We start from the raw sequence: 21,323 nt of genomic DNA on the forward strand, positions 1-21,323 counted from the left end.
GTTCCCCCCCTCAACTCATCCCTTTCCTAGGCTGGGGTCATTAAAGTGCCCATATTTGCCACCCAATTGTGATTGACTATAATCAAATTGTTAAACTTTGTTTCTGTAGTTGTGTTATTTGCTTTAGTTTTTATTTCCCTCCTCCTTCTCTCCCCCCCCCCCCCCCCCCCCCCCCCCCCGCCGGTTTATTTGATAATTTTCTCATGTCTCTGAGATTTGCCCCTGACCAGCATATCCTGCCCTGACTGAAGGGCGGGGAGCTGATCTGCTCCAGTTGTTTGCCGGTACTGCTCTCTACATGGTGCTTAGGAGCGGCGTGTCTCTAACCTGGGGCGACTTGCCCCCCATTTTACCCTTCTCATTGTGAGGACAACCGAAGCAAGGTTGTGAACTTGCTGTGTGGATGTGAACTGCATATGTCACTCTGTGCATCTCTTCCCTGAATTTTAAAAGCTTTAATTCTTGGATGAGCTGCAATTTCCTCCATCTAAACATTAGGAAGGCCAAAGCCATCATCTTACGCCCCGTCACCGATTCCATCTCCATACCTGGTCACTGCCAGGCTGAACCAGACACTTTGCAACACAAAGACCACCTACCCTCCACCTCATTAACGTTGCCTGCTTCCGTCCCTCTCTCAGCCCACCTGCTGCTGAAACCCTCATTGATGCTTTTCCTTCCTTCAGACTCGATTTATTTCAATGCTCTCCTGGCCAACCTCTCATCCTTCACCCGTTGTAAACTTCAGCTCATCCAAAACTCTGCCTGTATCATATCTCACTTCAAGTCTCACTTCAAGTCCCGCTTGCCCATCGCCCCAGTGCTCACTGACCCACAATGCCTCCTGGGCCTCCAAATGTTTTGTTCTCATTCTTGCGTTTAAATCCCTTCATGGCCTCGCCTCTCCCCATCTCTCCAACCTCCTCCAGCCCGACAACCACCCCCCCCTCCCTCATTCCCCCCAATCTCTAAACTTCTCTGGTTCTGACATCTTGTGCATCCCCTTCCTTCACCCCACCACTGGCAGATACGCCTTCTCCTGCCTGGGCTCCTCCTCTGCAATTTTGTCCCTAAGCCTTTCCACCTACCCTCTCCTTTTTAAAACTCTCCTCAAAACCAACCTTTTTGTCACCCCTCCCAATATCCTCCTTGGCTCGGCAACCATTTTTTGATTGCACCTCTGAAGCACTTTGGGACATTTTTCTATGTTAAAGACCTTCTATAAATGTTGGTTAGATTTCTTATTATTTGCAGGTTATTAAACACATCAGCAATTTCTTTTGGAAGTAATTAGTGTATCTGTTCCTGTCTTTTAAGCTCTCCTGGTGCTAAAGTTCTACTGGCCAGGGTTTAGATTAAGGACCAGCCTCGCTCTTGTGGTTTATTTTGTTTAACTTATGGTTTGACCAATCGCTGATAATTTCATCTCATTTTTCTTTAGATTTCACATCCAAATTTTCCATGTCAGAGTCCGTCATTATCAGAATTGTTATTTGTCGCTGAAGAACGAGCTTGGAAATCTCTCAACTTGTTCACCTTGTTGCCGGACACCGAGATCAAACACTTGATAGCTCAGCAGCTTAACAATAAGCTTGCTTGGTCGTTTGAAGTTTTAAAACCTGAAGATTTCCAACCCCAAATGGTACTTTTTTATTGTTAGCAGCATTACTTTCAATTTTAATAGTGCCAATAACATTGATTAATAGTTTGCTAAATCATGGTCAAAATGTAATAGGACTGAGATGAGAAATTTCTTCACTCAGAGGTTTGTGAATCTTTGGAAATTTCTACCTCAGAGGGCTGTGAATGCTCAGTCATTGAGTGTTTTCAAGCTGAGATCAATAGATTTTTAGACGAAGTGAATCAAGGGATATGGGGATCGGGCGGGAAAGTGTTGAGGTCGAAGATCAGCCATGATCTTATTGAATGGCGGAGCAGGCTCGAGGGGGCCATATGGCCTACTCCTATTCCTATTTCTTATGTTTCTTATCTTATGTTTCATTTATAACTGTCATGTTCCTCGATTTAGTGGCTGGTTTAACAGTTGAATTCAATCATAAGAGAATGCCAGAGGTCAAAAGTGCCATTGATACGAAGTCCAGGCCTTACTGTTTTTGATCCGAAAGCGATGTTGTCTCCCACAGTGCTTAGTGAGCACGAAAGTTATTTCTTGCTGTAGCAGTGAGCCATCCAGACCAGGAGGTCCCAAGTTCGATGTCTGATCTATGCTCAGTTAACTGATCTCCGCTAGCGCAGTGGTTAAGATGCTATACGATAGCAAAATACTGCAGATGCTGGAAATCCGAAATAATAACAGAAAATGCTGGAAAAACTCAGCAGGCCAGGCAACATCCATGGAGAGAAAATAGAGTTGACGTTTCGGGTCTAACCCTTTTTCAAAACTGGAAAGGAAATGAAATAGATCAAAAGGCAGGGCTGTGATAGAACAAAAAAAGTGAAGAGACATTAAGAGGTATTCAAAACGAGACGAGATGGTGATAGGACTAGTGGAGACAAAAGACGGCTCGAGATTAGGTGTGAAATGTTCTGGCAGAATGGGAGACAGCTGCCATGTGGGAGAGAGGAAAAAAAAGGGGAGGGGGAAAGGGCCAAAACAAAGATGTGGATAAAATATAAGCAAAAATGTAATGGGGGCCGAGGTTATGATCTGAAATTGTTGAACTCGATATTGAGTCTGGAAGGCTGTAAAGTGCCTAATCGGAAGAGGATTTGCTGTTCCTCGAGTTTACGTTGAGCCTCCGTGGAACAATGCAAGAGGCCAAGGACGGTGAGGTCTGAGTGGGAATGGGGCGGTGAATTAAAGTGACAGGCGACCGGAAGCTCGGGGTCCCCCTTACGGACTGAACGGAGGTGTTCCGCAAAGCGGTCACCCAATCTGCGTTTGGTCACCCCAATGCTATAGTTGGCCTCAGTATCCCTGATGTAGAGAGGGGGAGAAATCAGCTAAGGCTCCTACTTCTGATCACTATCTAGGTACCCCTGCTGTTGGTGTCAGCATGTGGATGTTGGTTGAGGACATGAATGGGTTCGATGGTGATGCCCCCCAACATGGTACAATAGCCTGTTGACACTTGTGCGCGTTTAAACAAAAATGGCTACTTGGGCAAGGTATTGGAAAGCTGCATGTGGATCATTACACTACCAAAGAGCTAATACTTTGAGAGGAGAAAATTGGTGGAAATAAAAGTTGCTGAAGTAATTTATTCTTGCCACAGGGTGGCTCTGTAATGAGCTGTATTGAATTTGTTGCAGTGCTTGATTCACCAGAAATCAAGAATGTGCTCATTTAATGTGCAATGCCATCCAGTGCTTAAAGTGGGTATTACATTATCACGTGTCAATACAGAACCTTGGAATGGCAGGCAGGCAGCAATTTACTGCTCGGAGAAAGCATATTTTCTTTTGATGGAAATAATAGCTTGGGGAAGAGTGTAGAATAAAGGAGTGGGGCTTATTGGATAGCTCTACCAAAGAGCCGGTGCAGGCACGATGGGCTGAATGGCCTTTTTCTGTCCTGTATCATACGATGATTCTATGATTGGATGTGAAGAGTGAAAGAAATGAAGCCTTGGAGAAAAAGGTGGTTCAAAATAACAGCAAGAAAACTGGTGCTTTTCTGATGACCGTTGGGAGCAATAGCTTTTGCTAAAGGCTGGCTCTGGACCAGCAACCCACAAAAATAACAGCCAGGATTAGAACCTGCCAAGTGGCAGATTATGGCATGAGCCCCCCCTTCCCACTCAATGGTGCAGCAGGCCTGCCCGCCTTGAAGTCGAGACTCGACACAGTGTCTCCTACTGTAACTCGTTCTCCAAACTGGCACTCCCTCTCTCCCTCGGTCTTCCTCTTGCAGTCTGCAGGTTTTTTGAAAGCTAAGCTTGGCATCACCTCATCATTACTTCTTGATTTATGTCATCTTTTCTCCTACTCTTGTCCTGTGTTGTAAGCCATGGCCCTTAAACAGTGTGTCTCAATAAAAACGATCTATACTGTGCCATTACAACACACCCTCGTATTGAGGCCTTGGATATTCCATACCCAAATGAGCACTAGTTATTATTGTGACATTATACATGGTCATACAGTCTGTGTATTTGACAATGAGAAATTCTATGTTCTATAAATTATAATGCATTAAAATTATACTATTCCCTGTAAATACAGCCATGCAAAACCTGTAGTTCAGATTATACGGTAAAATGGCATTTTTTTTCATATCATGTGATTTGACTGTGGGAGCCTTCCACCCCCAGAAGATATCTGCTGTTAAATTCAGAATTAAACTGCCCCTCAAACTCCTGCATACGTCAGGTAGAATACCACATGTTGGCGTGTGCACTGAGGACATTGCACTTCTTAACATCAGATGTGGTTGATTAAACACTGGAGCTTCAACCTCTGTTACTACCTCCAAACAGATTCCAACATGTCTTATCCTTGAAGTGTGTGCCTTACACTCTAAATATTTGGCTACACTGCTCTTATCAATTAAATAATAATGACATTTGTTAGGCATCTGAAATTAGAAACCGGAGTTGTACACCAGGTCAGTCAGCATCTCTAAAGAGAACAGGCAGGTTAACATTTTGGGTCTATACTGTACTCGGAGCTTTCCTAGCCATTCCTGTTCTTATTTCTGATTTCCAGCATTTGGCCTTGGTCCAGTTGAATCCCTTGGATGCGGGGAGTCCATTGAGCTCTGGCTCAGAATCCGTGTGTTTTAGCTCAGCATTTTCCCGAGTGAAATTAGCTGTTTTTCCAGATGATGCAATCGATGTGTTCTGCAACTCCAAATACTCCATCCAGACATAACCCAAGTTTGGGGAAAAAAAGAAAGACTTGTATTTATATAGCACCTTTCATAACCTTGGGACGTCCCAAAGCGCTTTACAGCCAAAGAAGTCTTTTTGAATTGTAGTCACTGTTGTAATGTAGGAAATACAGCAGCCAATTTGCGCCCAGCAAGCTCCCACAAACAGTACTGTGATAATGACCAGATAATCTGTTTTAGTGATATTGATTGAGGGGTAAATATTGGCCAGGACACCGGGGATAACTCCCCTGCTCCTCTTCGAAATAGTGGCATGGGATCTTTTACGTCCACCTGGGAGGGCAGACAAAAGACGGCACCTCCGACAGTGCTGCACTCCCTCAGTACTGCACTGGAGTGTCAGGCTAAATTTTAGATGGGCCAAACTTATAATTTTCCTGCTGTATATTTATTCAGTTCAAGATGCTGTATGAAGATTTCACCGGGCCGTTGCCGTTATATGTTGCTGAAATCCTGGTAGAATAAATGGCTCCAGTGTAGCGGTGCGAAAATCTCAGAAGCCCATCTGTGTGTTTCACTAAAATTCTAGTGGGAGCATTGAAAATGAGGAAACTACTTGGTCAAATCTAGCTGGATAAACAGAATACAGTAAGAAGTCTGTGACATTCTCTGCCTCGGCAATATTTTGCAAAACTTACTTCCCTCTCCTCCCCCACAGTCTGACCATCTGGTTCAAATACACTAATTGGACGAATCTCTTACTTGGTGTTACTGGTGCACAGGAGGTGCTTTTGTAGGAGACCCATAAGCAAGGTCACATTGGTTCCTCCAGAAAAATCTCTTGGTAACAGCTTTCAAAACAAGATCTTCCCAATTAATCAGGTTATCTTACCCATGGAGTGCATCTTTGTTCAGGGAATGTTAACCACTGCACATTTAAAAAGGAGTAGCATCCCTTTTTATATTACTTAAAAGGAAAGTCAGTCAGAGTAGATTTGACTTGTGCACTTTCCACTATCTGTACGTTAAGTATTATTTTCAATGAATCTGCAGCATGAAGAATGCTTAACTTGCTAGTATTTATTTGATTTGTTTTCAGATACTGAGTGGCGTGTTCCAGGCTAATTCTAAAACAGGTTGTTTGCAGCTTTTAGACACATCCGGTGCACTGGACTGTGTTGTGCAGAACTCAGATGAAGTGAACCAAATTGCTTTTAGTGACACCTCGTATATCGGTAAGAAATTGGGCAACTTAGTGACAGTAACACTGTTTGCAGTGCACAGATTATTTAAAAATAAGTGTTACTTTGACGTAAAGAAATGAATTGTGCACAAATAGTGTTTCTCTCACCCACTTAAAATGATTTGTTGCCCCAGGTAATTATGTAAATAAATAAATCTGTATATTTAACCTGCTGCATGTATGCACATAAGTGTCAAAAGTCTGACCTGGAGTTGAAGTTTACAACCAGTTACAATTACCCCCTCTAAGAGTTCAGGAGTTTATACACAGCGACAATTTTCTGGATGTACCTGTTCAGATCATTCCTCCACAGGGAACACTTGAACAGTGGCTGTAAAGGGACAGGCTAGGGTGCACAGAGCTTCACCTTGCCACTGAACATCACATCCATGCTAAGACTCGGAGTCCATCCATGAGCAACTCTTTTAACCAGCACCTAAATATCCGGAAATCTCTCTTAACCGGCAAAATTCTGGAGTAGGTTCAGGTAAGTTTTACTATACAGGAAACTTTTTTTTTATCCGGCACCAATGGTGCCGGTTTATCAAAAAGTCCAGATTACAGGGAGGTATAGTAAAAGGTACGAGAGCCCTGTACACAGCAATAGTTGCAGGTTTCCCTGTTGCTTAGCAACAGGTGCAGGAACCTCGGCCACAAGATCCAGGCCTCCCTGTTGCTTAGCAACAGGTGCAGGAACCCCGGCCACAAGATCCAGGCGTCCCTGTTGCTTAGCAACAGGTGCAGGAACCCCGGCCACAAGATCCAGGCGTCCCTGTTGCTTAGCAACAGGTGCAGGAACCCCGGCCACAAGATCCAGGCCTCCCTGTTGCTTAGCAACAGGTGCAGGAACCCCGGTTACACAGCCACAGATCCAGGAACGGCCACTAATATGAAGTAAAACTTACCTGAACCTACTCCTGAATTTTGCCGGTTAACAGAGATTTCCGGTTATTTAGGTGCAGTTAAATCGAGAGTTTCCTGTATATAAGTGGCTGTATAACCAGGGTTCCTGCACCTGTGGCCGTGTAACTGGGGTTCCTGCACCTGTGGCCGTGCAACAGGGACTCCTGGATCTGTGGCTGTGTAACCGGGACTCCTGCACAAGTGCCGTGTAACCGGGGCTCCTGCACCTGTGGCCGTGTACGGGGCTCTCATACCTTGATAAGTATACCTCTCTGTAATCTGGACTTTTTGATCAACTGGCACCACGCCGGTCCCGTCGGTGCCGCATAAAGAGTTTCCTGTAAATAAATAAATGTTTGGCCTATGTGTCGTAGTTACACAAACAAATCAATCTGTACAACTGTTCATCTACTACTTGTACAATAAAATAGGTGAGCCCAAGAAGCATGCACAATATAACATTCTATATTGAAAAGATATAACCATGAAATAATTGTATAAATATATGGAACCATAGGTCAGTCAACTACCAAAAGAGAAAACGCAGCTTAAAATGTCATCATGATCATTTCTGCCCCCACACCAATGTGTTAACCTGCCGTTTCACTTTCGGGTGCTGTTGGATTTCCTGCGTATTTTCAGTACTTCTATAAAGATTTCTTGCATTTGATTTTTTTGTTGTTTTTGTCTCCGTTATCTGTCTGGAATTAGAGCTTCTGTTTTTTTTTTCTTTCTTCAGGCTGTTTGGTGCAGCTGCAGAAATACCAACTGGTTCTAGAACGATTTATATGTAGTGAGTTCCCATCCTCCAAACACCTTGATGATCCTAGATTTGTCAAAGAGAAACACACCAGGTCAGTATGCTGTGAACTGCTTTGGAGGAGTTCAGAAAGTTAAGGCCAATGTTGTAAGCCCTTAATCTATTGTAGACATGATGATTTTACATTCCCAGTGTCTGTGTGAGTACTAACCTATACCAACCAGAATGTAAATGGACTGAGAGTAGGCAAAACTTGTCAAGAACCCTGTGGTCACGAAGTTTGAAATTTACCAAAGATTGGTGATTGATCGAATTGTTTATGAATCATATAATGTAGCTCATTATAACCGTGGCTACACTTCAAAAAGTACTTGATCGGTTGTAAAGCGCCTTGGGACGTCTGGTGGTCGTGAAAGGCGCTATAGAAATACAAGTCCTTCTATCTGTAAACAGTACCAGGGAGTAGGGAATAATGGCAGGAGAATTCCAAGTTATGTGGTTCCTACAGACCAATTAGCTTCCTACAAATGTGCAGTAAGGATGTACAGTACTAAAGCCTGTCTTATATCCTTGAAAAACACACTTAAAATGAATGGGAGTTTCGACTTGATCTTGTCCTGTCCTTTGGAGAATGCCATTATGTGAAAATTAACTAAATATTTATAGGCATGATTTTGCATGTGTTCAACGTTGGAGTAAATGTATTAGCCAGAGATTGGATGAGTTCTAGATATCAAGTTGTGGTTTGAGTATTGAGACTAATTTGCATCTTGACTGTAAAGCATTAGCACTACCCACTATTGTAAATCAATAACCACTGTGTGTGTACTGTCCAGAGAGTATCTCACCAGCCTCATTATACGTTTTCCTTTTGGGACTAAATTATAATTGTGGTGGTATGTGAGGCCAAATGTGAACTGAACTAAAGCATCACCAATTTATAAAATTTCTAATCATTCTCTTTTCACATGCTAAAATATCCTTAATTTTCAAAATTGGACTTGGTGGCCCTTGACTAATGAGCAAATTGGCCAGGGTGCCTGCTCCTGATTCCTGACCAGTAATCGCTGATAGATGTGCTAGATAAAGTTATGACTTGCGCTATGGACCACAGAAGTTTGCAGCACAAAAGGAGGCTATTCAGCCCATCATGGCTGTGCCAGCTGTTTGTTGGAGCAATCCAGAACGAATCCCACTGCCTTGCCCTGTCTCTCCATATCTCTGTATCTTCCTCTGCTTTAAATATTTACTCACTTTGCCCTTTAAAATGAAATGGTCTCTGCCTCAAACACCCTCTGCATAAAGAAATTCTCCTCACTGTCTTAGTGACCATTTTAAATTGATGACTCCTTGTCACTGACTCCCCAATCAGAGGCAATAGTCTTTCCCTATCAAAACCCTTCATATAACTTTAAAGACCTCGATTCATTTTTGTCTTGGCTGTCTCTGTACAAGTGGATATAGTCCCAGCGTCTCGCGTCTCTCTTCATAACTTGAGTTTCCCATCCTTGACATCATCCTGGTGAATCTACTCTGTACACAATCTGTGTTTAATGTCAAGCTTTGAGAAAGAAGACATTCATCATATTCTGGTTGTTAAACATATAAGATTATCAATCAGTGAAATAAAAAATGCTTAATGAATCCATGATGCAGTTGCAAGAGCCATCTTTCTATTTTGGATCATGACAAAAATAAAAGGAAGATGGTAATTATTAAGCTTTTTAAAGAACAGTGTGTGCCCAAAAATGGATTTGTTGTTAAACCAGACGAGCTTATTTTTTTTTTGCAGTTTATCACATTGCCTCAGCACCTTGGTATGTTACTGGCTTTTGTTTTTACAGTGGCTATGACCTCTATAGCAGTGTGACTGTGTCCTTTCACAGGAGAGTTAGCACGTGAGCATCTTTCACCCTGCAATTATATAGGGCCTTAGTGAGACCACACCTGGAGTACTGTGTACAGTTTTGGTCTCCTTACCTAAGGAAGGTTATACGTGCCTTAGAGGGAGTGCAATAAAGGTTCACCAGACTGATTCCTGGGATGGGGGGATTGTCCTATGAGGAGAGATTGAGTAGACTAGGCCTGTATTCCCTAGAGTTTAGAAGAATGAGTGGTAATCTCATTGAAACATATAAAATTCTTCGAGGGCTTGACAGGGTAGATGCTGGGAGGATGTTTCCCCTGGCTGGGAATTCTAGAACTCTGGGTCAGCCATTTAGGACTGGGATGGGGAGAGTCGGCGGGAATCGTGGAGCAGAGCGGTGAGTATAAAAGGCTCCAGAGACCCAGGTAGGCCTCAGTGCGGAGCGAGAGTCGGCGGGAATCGCGGAGCAGAGCGGTGAGTATAAAAAGCTCCAGAGACCCAGGTTAGGCCTCAGTGCGGAGCGAGAGTCGGCGGGAATCGTGGAGCAGAGCGGTGAGTATAAAAAGCTCCAGAGACCCAGGTAGGCCTCAGTGCGGAGCGAGAGTCGGCGGGAATCGCGGAGCAGAGCGGTGAGTATAAAAAGCTCCAGAGACCCAGGTTAGGCCTCAGTGCGGAGCGAGAGTCGGCGGGAATCGTGGAGCAGAGCGGTGAGTATAAAAAGCTCCAGAGACCCAGGTAGGCCTCAGTGCGGAGCGAGAGTCGGCGGGAATCGCGGAGCAGAGCGGTGAGTATAAAAAGCTCCAGAGACCCAGGTAGGCTTACCAGTCTCCGAACTCGGAACTCAGAGGGAAGGAGAGAGGTAAAAAATAATCGAAGTGTGATGTCACCAGAAAGCAGGTAAGTGATTGGTTGGTGAGTATTTCTCTCTTTTTAAACTTAAACTCTGTGGTTTATAGTTTCTAAGGTGTGATATTCATCATCTAGAATCGGGGCAGAGGGTATTTAAAACTAATAATAAATGTAATTAATTACATAGAATGGGAGAGCAGGTGATGTGTTGCTGCTGCAATATGTGGGAGCTGGTGGACACCATTGATGCTCACGGTGATCACATTTGCAGTAAGTGTTGGCTGCTCGAGGAATTCCGGCTCCGTGTTGAAGAGCTGGAGTCCGAGTTTCAAACACTGAGACACATCAGGGAGGGGGAGAGTTACCTGGACTCTGTGTATCACGAGGTAGTCACACCAATTAGATTAATTAATTCAGATGTAGTCCGTGGCCAGGGACAGGATGGTGTGACTAGAAGTGAGGCAGGTACGGGGATCCAGGAGGTAGTGTTGGAGGAGCCGCAGCCCTTGCTCTTGTCCAACAGGTTTGAGGCTCTTACTCCCTGTGAGGACGGGAACGGGGACTGCGGGGAGGATGAGCAACCTGGCCACAGCATCGTGGAGCGGGGGGCCATTCAAGTGGGGGGAGTTAAAAGAAATGTTGTAGTGGTAGGGGATAGTATCGTTAGGGGGATAGATAGGGTTCTTTGCAGCCGCGAGCGAGAGTCCCGAAGGCTGTGTTGCCTGCCCGGTGCCAGGGTTAAGGACATCTCCTCTGGGCTGGAGAGAAACTTGGAGGGGGAGGATCCAGTTGTCGTGGTCCATGTTGGTACCAACGACATAGATAGGACAAGGATTGAGGTTCTGCTGAGAGAGTTTGAGCAGCTAGGGGCCAAATTAAAACGCAGAACCACAAGGGTAATAATCTCTGGATTATTACCTGAGCCACGAGCGAATTTGGCAAGGGTAAATAAAATTAGAGAGTTAAATGCGTGGCTCAAAGACTGGTGTGGGAGAAATGGGTTTTGCTTCTTGGGACACCGGCATCAGTACTGGGACAGGAGAAAGCTGTTCCGTTGGGATGGACTTCACTTGGCCAGTGCTGGGACTAGAATCCTGGCGAATCGAATAACTAGGGCTGTAGAGAGGGCTTTAAACTAATTAGTGGAGCTGAGGTTTTAAGAGAGCGAGAAATAAAAATGACAGCGGAGAAGGCAATAGAGCAAGGTAGCAGTGGGGGAATTAAAAACCAGAGCGTGTCAGGAAGGGACAGAATGTATATAATGATAAAGGTAAAGTAGTAAAAGGGGTAAAAGCAGGAATAAATTGTCAGAAAACATATTTGAAAGTTCTTTATCTGAATGCACGCAGCATTTGTAACAAAATAGACGAGTTGACGGTACAAATAACTACACATGGGTATGATTTGGTGGCCATTATGGAAACATGGCTGCAAGATGATCATGACTGGGAACTAAACATAGAAGGGTATTTGACAATTAGGAAGGACAGACAGGAAGGAAAGGGAGGTGGGGTTGCTTTGTTAATCAAGGATGGAATCACTGCAATAGTCAGAAATGATATTGGGTCAAAGGATCAGGATAGTGAAACAGTTTGGGTGGAGATAAGGTATAATAAGGGGAAAAAGTCATTAGTGGGCGTAGTCTATAGGCCTCCTAACAGTTGCAACTCTGTTGGTTGGAGTATAAATCAGGAAATAGTTGGGGCTTGCAATAAGGGAACAGCTATAATCATGGGGGATTTTAACTTTCATATTGACTGGACTAATCAAATTGGGCATGGCAGCCTTGAGGAAGAGTTCATAGAGTGTATTAGGGACGGGTTCCTTGAGCAGTATGTAACTGAACCAACCAGGGGGCAGGCAATCTTAGATCTGGTCCTGTGTAATGAGACAGGATTAATAAAAAATGTCCGAGTAAAGGAACCCCTTGGAATGAGTGACCATAATATGGTTGAATTCCAAATTCAGTTTGAGGGTGAGAGAGTTGGATCTCAAACCAGCGTACTGAGCTTAAATAAGGGAGACTATGAATGTATGAGAGTAGAATTGACTAAAGTGGACTGGGAAAACAGATTAAAGTGTAAGACGGTACAAGAGCAGTGGTCTACATTCAAGGAGATATTTCACATCTTTCAAGATAAATATATTCCACTGAGGAAAAAGGGGAGTAAAAGAAAAGACAGCCATCCGTGGCTTAGTAAAGTAATAAAGGACAGTATCTGACTGAAAACAAGGGCATATAAAGTAGCCAAATCTAGTGGGAGGATAGAAGATTGGGAAGCATTTAAAAGCCAGCAAACAATAACTAAAAGATTAATTAAGAAAGGGAAGATAGGTTATGAAAGTAAACTAGCAAAAAATATAAAAACAGATAGCAAGAGTTTCTACAGCTATATAAAAAGAAAAAGGGTGGCTAAAGTGAACGTTGGTCCCTTAGAGGATGAGACCGGGAAACTAGTGTTGGGGAACATGGAGATGGCAAAGACGCTGAACAAATATTTTGTATCAGTCTTTACAGTAGAGGACACTAAAAATATCCCAACACTGGACAAACGGGGGGCAATGGGGGGGGAGGAGCTAAACACGATTAAAATCACTAAGGAGATGGTACTCGGTAAAATAATGGGACTTAAGGTGGATAAATCCCCAGGACCTGATGGCCTGCATCCTAGGGTCTTGAGAGAAGTGGCGGTAGGGATTGTGGATGCATTGGTGATTATTTTCCAAAACTCCCTGGACTCAGGAAAGGTCCCGGCAGATTGGAAAACTGCTAATGTAACACCCTTATTTAAGAAGGGAAGTAGACAAAAAGCTGGAAACTATAGACCAGTTAGCCTAACATCTGTGGTTGGCAAAATGTTGGAGTCCATTATTAAGGAAACAGTAACAGAGCATTTGGATAAACATAATTTAATAGGACAGAATCAGCATGGTTTTATGAAGGGCAAGTCATGTTTGACAAATTTGCTCGAATTCTTTGAGGACGTAACATACAGGGTGGATAAAGGGGAACCAGTGGATGTAGTGTATTTGGACTTCCAAAAGGCATTTGACAAGGTTCCACACAAGATTACTGATCAAGATAAAAAATCACGGGATTGGGGGTAATATACTGGCATGGGTGGAAGATTGGCTATCTAACAGAAAACAAAGAGTTGGGATAAATGGTTCGTTCTTGGGCTGGCAATCAGTAACTAATGGTGTTCCGCAGGGGTCAGTGCTGGGACCCCAACTCTCTACAATCTATATATTAACGATTTGGAGGAAGGGACTGAGTGCAACATATCCAAGTTTGCCGACGATACAAAGATGGGAGGGAAAGCAGTGAGTGAGGAGGACATAAAAAAAACCTGCAAAAGGACATGGACAGGCTAAGTGAGTGGGCAGAGATTTGGCAGATGGAATATAATATTGGAAAGTGTGAGGTTATGCACTTTTGCAGAAAAAATCAAAGAGCAAGTTATTATCTAAATGGAGAGAAACTGCCAAGTGCTACAGTACAAAGGGATCTGGGGGTCCTGGTGCATGAAACACAAAAAGTTAGTATGCAGGTGCAGCAGGCGATCAGGAAGGCCAGTGGAATCTTGGCTTTTATTGCAAGGGGGATGGAGTATAAAAGCAGGGAAGTCTTGCTGCAGTTATACAGGGTATTGGTGAGGCCACACCTGGAATACTGCGTGCAGTTTTGGTTTCCATATTTAAGAAAAGATATACTTGCTCTCGAGGCAGTTCAGAGAAGGTTCACTCGGTTGATTCCGGAGATGAGGGGGTTGATGTATGAGGAAAGGTTGAGTAGGTTGGGCCTCTACTCATTGGAGTTCAGAAGAATGAGAGGCGATCTTATCGAAACATATAAGATTGTGAGGGGCTTGATCGGGTGGATGCGATGAGGATGTTTCCACTGATGGGTGAGACTAGAACTAGGGGGCATAATCTTAGAATAAGGAGCTGCCCTTTCAAAACTGAGATGAGGAGAAACTTCTTCACTCAGAGGGTAGTAAATCTATGGAATTTGCTACCCCAGAGAGCTGTGGAAGTTGCAACATTAAATAAATTTAAAACGGAGATAGACAGTTTCCTAGCAGATAAGGGAATTAGGGGTTACGGGGAGAGGGCAGGGAAGTGGACGTGAGTCTAGATTCGGATCAGCCATGATCCTATTGAATGGCGGAGCAGGCCCGAGGGGCCGTATCGCCTACTCCTGCTTCTTATGTTCTTATCAAACTCCTGATTTGAGCCTTGTAAATGGTGGAGAGGCGTTGCCGGCTTAGGTAGTGAGCCATTCATCAGAGTACCCAGTAACTACCCTGGTCTTCCAGCCATGATGCTGATATTGCTAGTCCAGTTCAGCTCCTGGTTAATTGTGTGGGACTTGGCGCTAGAGATATCATTGACAGTCGGGTGGTGATAACTGGACTTTCTCTTGTTTGAGATAGTCATTACCTGACACTTGACAGCCTAAGCTGGGTGTTATCCGAGTCCTGTTGTGAGCTGGTATGGAATTATTCATTCTTGGAGGAGTTGTGAATGGAGCTGAATGCTGTGGGATTTTCAGCGAACAGACCTCCTGGCCTGATGGCGAGAAGGTTTGATGAAGCAGCTTAAGATAGTTGAGCTGAGCATTCTTCCTTGCGGAACCTCTGCAGTGATGTACTGGAGCTGTGATGACTTGCCTCCAACAACCACAACCATCTTCCTTTACATCAGGTATGATTCCAGTCACTAGAAGGTTTTTACTTTGATCCCCTCCCCAATTGACCAGTCTTGCTAAGGCTCCTTGGTGCTATACTTAGCCGAATGCTGCCTTGATATCCAGGGCAGCTACTCTCTCATCTCCTCTGGCGTTCAATTCTTGAATCCATGTCTGGATTAAAGCTAAGAAGTCACACAACACCAGGTTATAGTCCAACAGTTTTATTTGAAATCACAAGCTTTCGGAGCGCTGCTCCTTCGTCAGGTGAAGTGGAGAGATGCATAAAGACACAGCTTATATAGTCAGAGAATAATGCCAGATGATTACAGGTAATCTTTCTAACTGCCATTTATCACACCTCGGCAGAGAGAGAATCACAGCGATCAAAGGTGTGAATGGTGTCCAAACAGGTTAGTCAGGAAAACATTACATCAAAGAACAAGGAACATCAAAGCATTCTACGCGCTCTCATCCCACGTACTCCCCGCGTGGGAGACTTCTACTGCCTCCCAAAGATACACAAAGCCAACACACCCGGACGTCCTATCGTATCAGGCAACGGAACCCTGTGTGAGAACCTCTCTGGATACGTCGAGGGCGTCCTGAAACCCATCGTACAGGGAACCCCCAGCTTCTGTCGCGACACTACAGACTTCTTACAGAAACTCAGCACCCACGGATCAATTGAACCAGGAACACTCCTCGCCGCGATGGACGTCTCGGCACTCTACACCAGTATCCCCCACGATGACGGCATCGCTGCGACAGCCTCAGTACTCAACACCAACAACAGCCAATCTCCAGACGCCATCCTACAACTCATCCGCTTCATCCTTGACCACAATGTCTTCACCTTCGACAACCAGTTCTTCACCCAAACACACGGAACAGCCATGGGGACCAAATTCGCACCCCAATACGCCAACATCTTCATGCACAAGTTCGAGCAAGACTTCTTCGCTGCACAGGACCTCCAACCAACGCTATACACCAGATACATCGATGACATTTTCTTCCTATAAACCCGCGGCGAAGAATCACTGAAAAGACTACACGATAACATCAACAAGTTCCATCCCACCATCAAACTCACCATGGACTACTTCTCAGAGTCGGTTTCATTCTTGGACACACGAATCTCCATCAAAGACGGACACCTCAGCACTTCACTCTACCGCAAGCCCACGGACAACCTCAGGATGCTCCACTTCTCCAGCTTCCACCCTAATCACGTTAAAGAAGCCATCCCCTATGGACAAGCCCTGCGAATACACAGGATCTGCTCAGACGAGGAGGAACGCGATGGACACCTACAGACGCTGAAAGACGCCCTCGTAAGATCGGGATATGATGCTCGACTCGTCGATCGACAGTTCCGACGGGCCACAGCAAAAAATCGCATAGACCTCCTCAGAAGACAAACACGGGACACAACCAACAGAGTACCCTTCGTCGTCCAGTACTTCCCCGGAGCAGAGAAACTACGCCATGTTCTTCGCAGCCTTCAACATGTCATCGATGACGACGAACACCTCGCTAAGGCCGTCCCCACACCTCCACTACTCGCCTTCAAACAGCCGCCTAACCTCAAACAGACCATCGTTCGCAGCAAATTACCCAGCTTTCAGGAGAACAGCGACCACGACACCACACAACGCTGCCACGGCAACCTCTGCAAGACATGCCAGATCATCAACACAGATACCATCATCACACGTGAGGACACCACCCACCAGGTACATGGTACATACTCATGTGACTCGGCCAACGTTGTCTACCTCATACGTTGCAGGAAAGGATGCCCCGGAGCATGGTACATCGGCGAGACCATGCAGACACTGCGACAACGAATGAACGGACACCGCGCAACAATCGCCAGGCAGGAGTGTTCCCTCCCAGTCGGGGAACACTTCAGCAGTCAAGGACATTCAGCCTCCGATCTTCGGGTAAGCATTCTCCAAGGCGGCCTTCGAGACACACAACAACGCAAAATCGTCGAGCAGAAACTGATAGCCAAGTTCCGCACTCGTAAGGACGGCCTCAACCGCGATCTTGGGTTCATGTCACGCTACATGTAACCCCACCTGACGTAGGGTCACCCAGACTCGAGCCGTCGTTGGCTTGTTCTCTCTACACAGATGCGGCCGGACCTGCTGTGATTTCCAGCAAAAAAAAAAAAAATGCTTTTTTGTCTTTTTTGTTTTTCATACAGACCCCAGCATCTGCAACATTTGACCCCTTGTGACCCCAGCTCATTGTTCTTTGATGTAATGTTTTCCTGACTAACCTGTTTGGACACCATTCACACCTTTTGATCGCTGTGATTATCTGTCTGCCGAGGTGTGATAAATGGCAGTTAGAAAGATTACCTGTAATCATCTGGCATTATTCTCTGACTATATAAGCTGTGTCTTTATGCATCTCTCCACTTCACCTGACGAAGGAGCAGCGCTCCGAAAGCTTGTGATTTCAAATAAAACTGTTGGACTATAACCTGGTGTTGTGTGACTTCTTACATTTGTCCACCCCAGTCCAACTCCGGCATCTCCACACCATGGATTAAAGCTGTAATATGGTGGAACCAGAAGTAAGTGTTGGTGAGTAGGTGTCATTTGATGGCACTAGTGATGACTTCTTCCATCGCTATTGATGATTAGGAGGAGGCTGATAGGGTGGTGAGTTAGATTTATTCTGTTTTTTGTGCACAAGATATACCTGGACAATTTTTCAGTGTTTGGCAGGTGTCCGTTTTATAGCTGTACTGGATCAGCTTGGCTAGTGGAGCAGCTAGGTCTGGTGCACAGGTCTAAAGCACCAACGGGATGTTGTCGGGGCCCATAGCCTTTTCTGTGTCCAGTGCACACAGCCGCTTCCTAATGTCACGTGGAGTGAACAAAATAGGCTGGATACAGATCTATACTCGTGGAGACGGCAAGAGTAGGATCATCCACTGGGCATTTTTGCCTGAAGACACTTACAAACACTTAAGCCTTGTCTCTCATACTCGTGCAGGGCTCCACCATAGTTGAGGATGTTCATGGATTGATGCCTCCTGTTAATTGAGTGGTTGTTTGCCACCATTCTTGACTGGATGTGGTAGAGCTTATAGAGCCTTGTTCTGATCTGTAGATTGTGGGAACGCTTAGCTCTTTATAGCCTGCCGCTTTTGATGATTTAGCTTGCAGAATGCCCTGTGTAGTAGTTTCATTAGGTTGACCCTTTGGAAAAGCTGTTAGCTCTTTACTCCCATGTCTGCTCCATTTCCATCTCTCTGGCATAGCCTAGTGGCCATTTTGGGCCCAGTTCCACTGCTTTGCACTCCCACTCCTGCTTCTGGGTTGTGTTGGGTACTGCTCTTGCTTGGGCTCCTTTACAGCCCTGCTCCTGTCTCTTCCCTGCTCTTGGGTTCCACTCCTGCTTCTCCCCTGGTTGCAGCCATTCTGCCTCTTGCTCCCACTTCTGTTGTCTTGCTTCCACTGCTTTGGGGACTAACTACTTTAGACCCTACTACCATCGCCTGTGGCCATATTGTGCCACTTCTGCTTCAGTAGCTCCTATGACCGCTTTAGTCCCTGATCTGATTTCTCCAGCCCCAGAACTGCTACCCATCAACCACTCTCCCTTCCCAACTAATTATTCAGAGGCTGTGTCGCCTCAGGCTCGGAGGGGGATTAGGCCTTTGAAATCTCAGTATCCAGTTGGGGAGAAGGAAATATGGGCTCGGGGACTATGGACCATGATGCTAGAGAATGGGGTCTCGATGAGGATGAAGTAGGCAGTGTCAGCTGAGAGAGAACCCAAGGTGGAACGTGCAGGTGATTGGAGGAAGACAGCAGAACAGATGGGGCGACAGAAGAGGAGCTGAGGTAACACAGGACCAAATGCAGGAGGCAGAAAAGACGCAGACCACGTGCGATGTGGCAGGTCGCTCAGACGAGACAATGGCAACAAGTGTATATGGAGCCAGCAAACATACATGGCCTAAGCGGTAGGGAAATGGCCAAGGAGCCTGTGAGCGATATTTTCCTGCACCAGTCACCAGAAAATGCAAACAACAGCTTCATTCCCTTGCACATCACTTCCCGCCCATAAACAAATAGGAAAACAATATAAAGAGTAACAGAAAAACCAGATGAACAGAGATGGCGAGAAACAGCAACATGAACACGACAGACATAGGTAAGAAAGAAACCATATCCTTTGACTTACCCTGAGTGACTTCATGGAAGATTGGCTTTTAATATTAGAAGCCTTGTGTCTGGTGAACACTTCCTGCACACATTACCCTTCCTTTGACATGATTTTTGAGTGATGCTTTGTATGTCAATATTTATCATGGGGGGAACCTATGTCAACATATAGCTGTCAAGCTGTAAGTGCAGGTCTCCAGAGCCCAGGTGGTGTTGCAGAGCCTCATCCTTCTTGTCGCCCACATCCTCGGCCTCTATTGTCATTCGAACTCGGGACACCAAAAACTTGTTTAAAAAAAAATGCCTGAGACCGCTCGTGGCTCTGTCTAGATTTTGACCCTGTAACTGCTCTCTCTGCTTTCTTCTGACACTTTCCTGGTTCTGACCTCTGCCCCACATCATTTCAACTGCTGACTTCCTGCTCCTGCTCCTGCCCCTGCTCCTGCCCCTGCCCCTGCCCCTGCCCCTGCCCCTGCCCCTGCCCCTGCCCCTGCCCCTGCCCCTGCCCCTGCTCCTGCCCCTCTGCCAGTTTTGCTGCCCTTGGCTGTCACCCAAACCTGCTCAGCACTGTTCTCCTCTCCCTTGCCTGCTACAGTTAAAATGCTGGGCCACCTTCCCTTCCCTTGCAAACCTGCAGTTACTAAAGCCTACTTTCGATGTATTTGCAAACTAGAACGTCGTTCCTGCCATCTTCCTCTGTATCCTGGGCTTTAAAAAAAAAAAAAAAGTAAGAAATAAAGTTAACTATGAAGTTAAGTGAATGTTTAAACTTAATCAATGTTTAAAAGTAATCAAAGCCACTAACTTAAATGAATGGGCTTGCATTAATACAGCACCTTTCACAGCCTCAGGACATCCCAAAGCCAATTAATCACTTTTGGAGTGTAGTCATTGTTGTAAGAAAGGGAAACGCTGCAGCCAATTTGTGCACAGCAAGCTCCCACAATGGCCAGATAATCTTTGTTTTTTAAGTGACGTTGGGTGAGGAATAAATATTGGCCACGACACAAGGAGAATCTCTTCTTCGAAGTGGTATCATAGAATCTTAATCCACTAATATACAGTAAATGTGCATAAAGCTATGTAATTCAAATGCAAAAATATCACTACAATACTGTTACAAATGTTGAGTCTGCATTAGATGTTCTCTCGAGTTCAGCATTCACTTCGGGTGTGTGTGGTGGTGGTGGGGTGTATGTGTGTGTTTTCTAGTGCGCTCAGCCGTTTCTTGATATCACGTGGAGTGAATCGAATTAGCTGAAGACTGGCTTCTGTGATGGTGGGGGTGCGAACCTCTCTGAAATCTGTTGGTATGGTATTGTGAGTGCACACAATTCTGTTAACTACAGTACTTCGTTTAGTACCCAGGGTAAATCAACATTCTGAATCACTTGTTTGTTCCTGGAAGTTACCTCCCTGTGAACCAAATTTAATTGCAGAGCAACATCGTAATATAAACTAATCATGAAATCCCCTTCAGGTGAATATCCCAAAACGTGACACATACTCTGCAAAGGAATGCAATTTGACTTAATCAGTGTAAGTTACTGGCCCTGATCTAATATTGTATGTTACATAAAACAGGCTGTCTTCCAATTTACCATAACCAGGTTCTCTTTCCCTCCCCCCCCCACTCCCCTGCCCTTCAGAGTTCCACTACCTGGCACCCTGCAAAGTGTTACCACTTTCTGTGATTTCTCCCCCACCCGTCCCAGTTATCAGTGGGCCCTGGGAGCCCCCCACCTGCACAGTGTTACCATATCTTGGGGCGACTGCCCCCCACAACTGCTAAATGCCAGGAATCAGCTTGTATATCCATCCAGGACACAGCAGCCCGCTTGATTGGCACCCCATCCACCACCTTAAACATTCACTCCCTCCACCACCGGCGCACCGTGGCTGCAATGTGTACCATTTACAAGAAGCACTGCAGCAACTCACCAAGCCTTCTTCGACGGCACCTCCCAAACCCGCGACCTCTACCCCCTAGAAGGACAAGGGCAGCAGACGCATGGGAACACCACCA

The 21,323-nt window shown here is 45.3% G+C and overlaps 1 protein-coding gene across 4 annotated transcripts in view; it reads left to right on the top strand.

Annotated features, from left to right (window-relative positions):
* Positions 1-21,323, top strand: part of ctc1 (CTS telomere maintenance complex component 1) — a 79,346-nt gene that overhangs the window by 18,538 nt on the left and 39,485 nt on the right. For all 4 annotated transcript variants that reach the window (XR_015073786.1, XR_015073784.1, XR_015073785.1 and 1 more), the window contains exons 10-12: positions 1,442-1,642; positions 5,892-6,027; positions 7,678-7,792. Coding sequence is in view for 1 of the 4 variants with exons in the window: in XM_085968520.1 (XP_085824646.1) it covers positions 1,442-1,642; positions 5,892-6,027; positions 7,678-7,792 (452 nt within the window). In the remaining 3 variants the exon portion in view is untranslated. The remainder of the gene's footprint in view (positions 1-1,441; positions 1,643-5,891; positions 6,028-7,677; positions 7,793-21,323) is intronic.

The sequence above is a fragment of the Somniosus microcephalus genome, chromosome 27 (genome assembly GCF_052327205.1).
Source record: "Somniosus microcephalus isolate GS21.2 chromosome 27, FLI_Smic_1.0, whole genome shotgun sequence".
Lineage (NCBI taxonomy): Eukaryota > Metazoa > Chordata > Chondrichthyes > Squaliformes > Somniosidae > Somniosus > Somniosus microcephalus.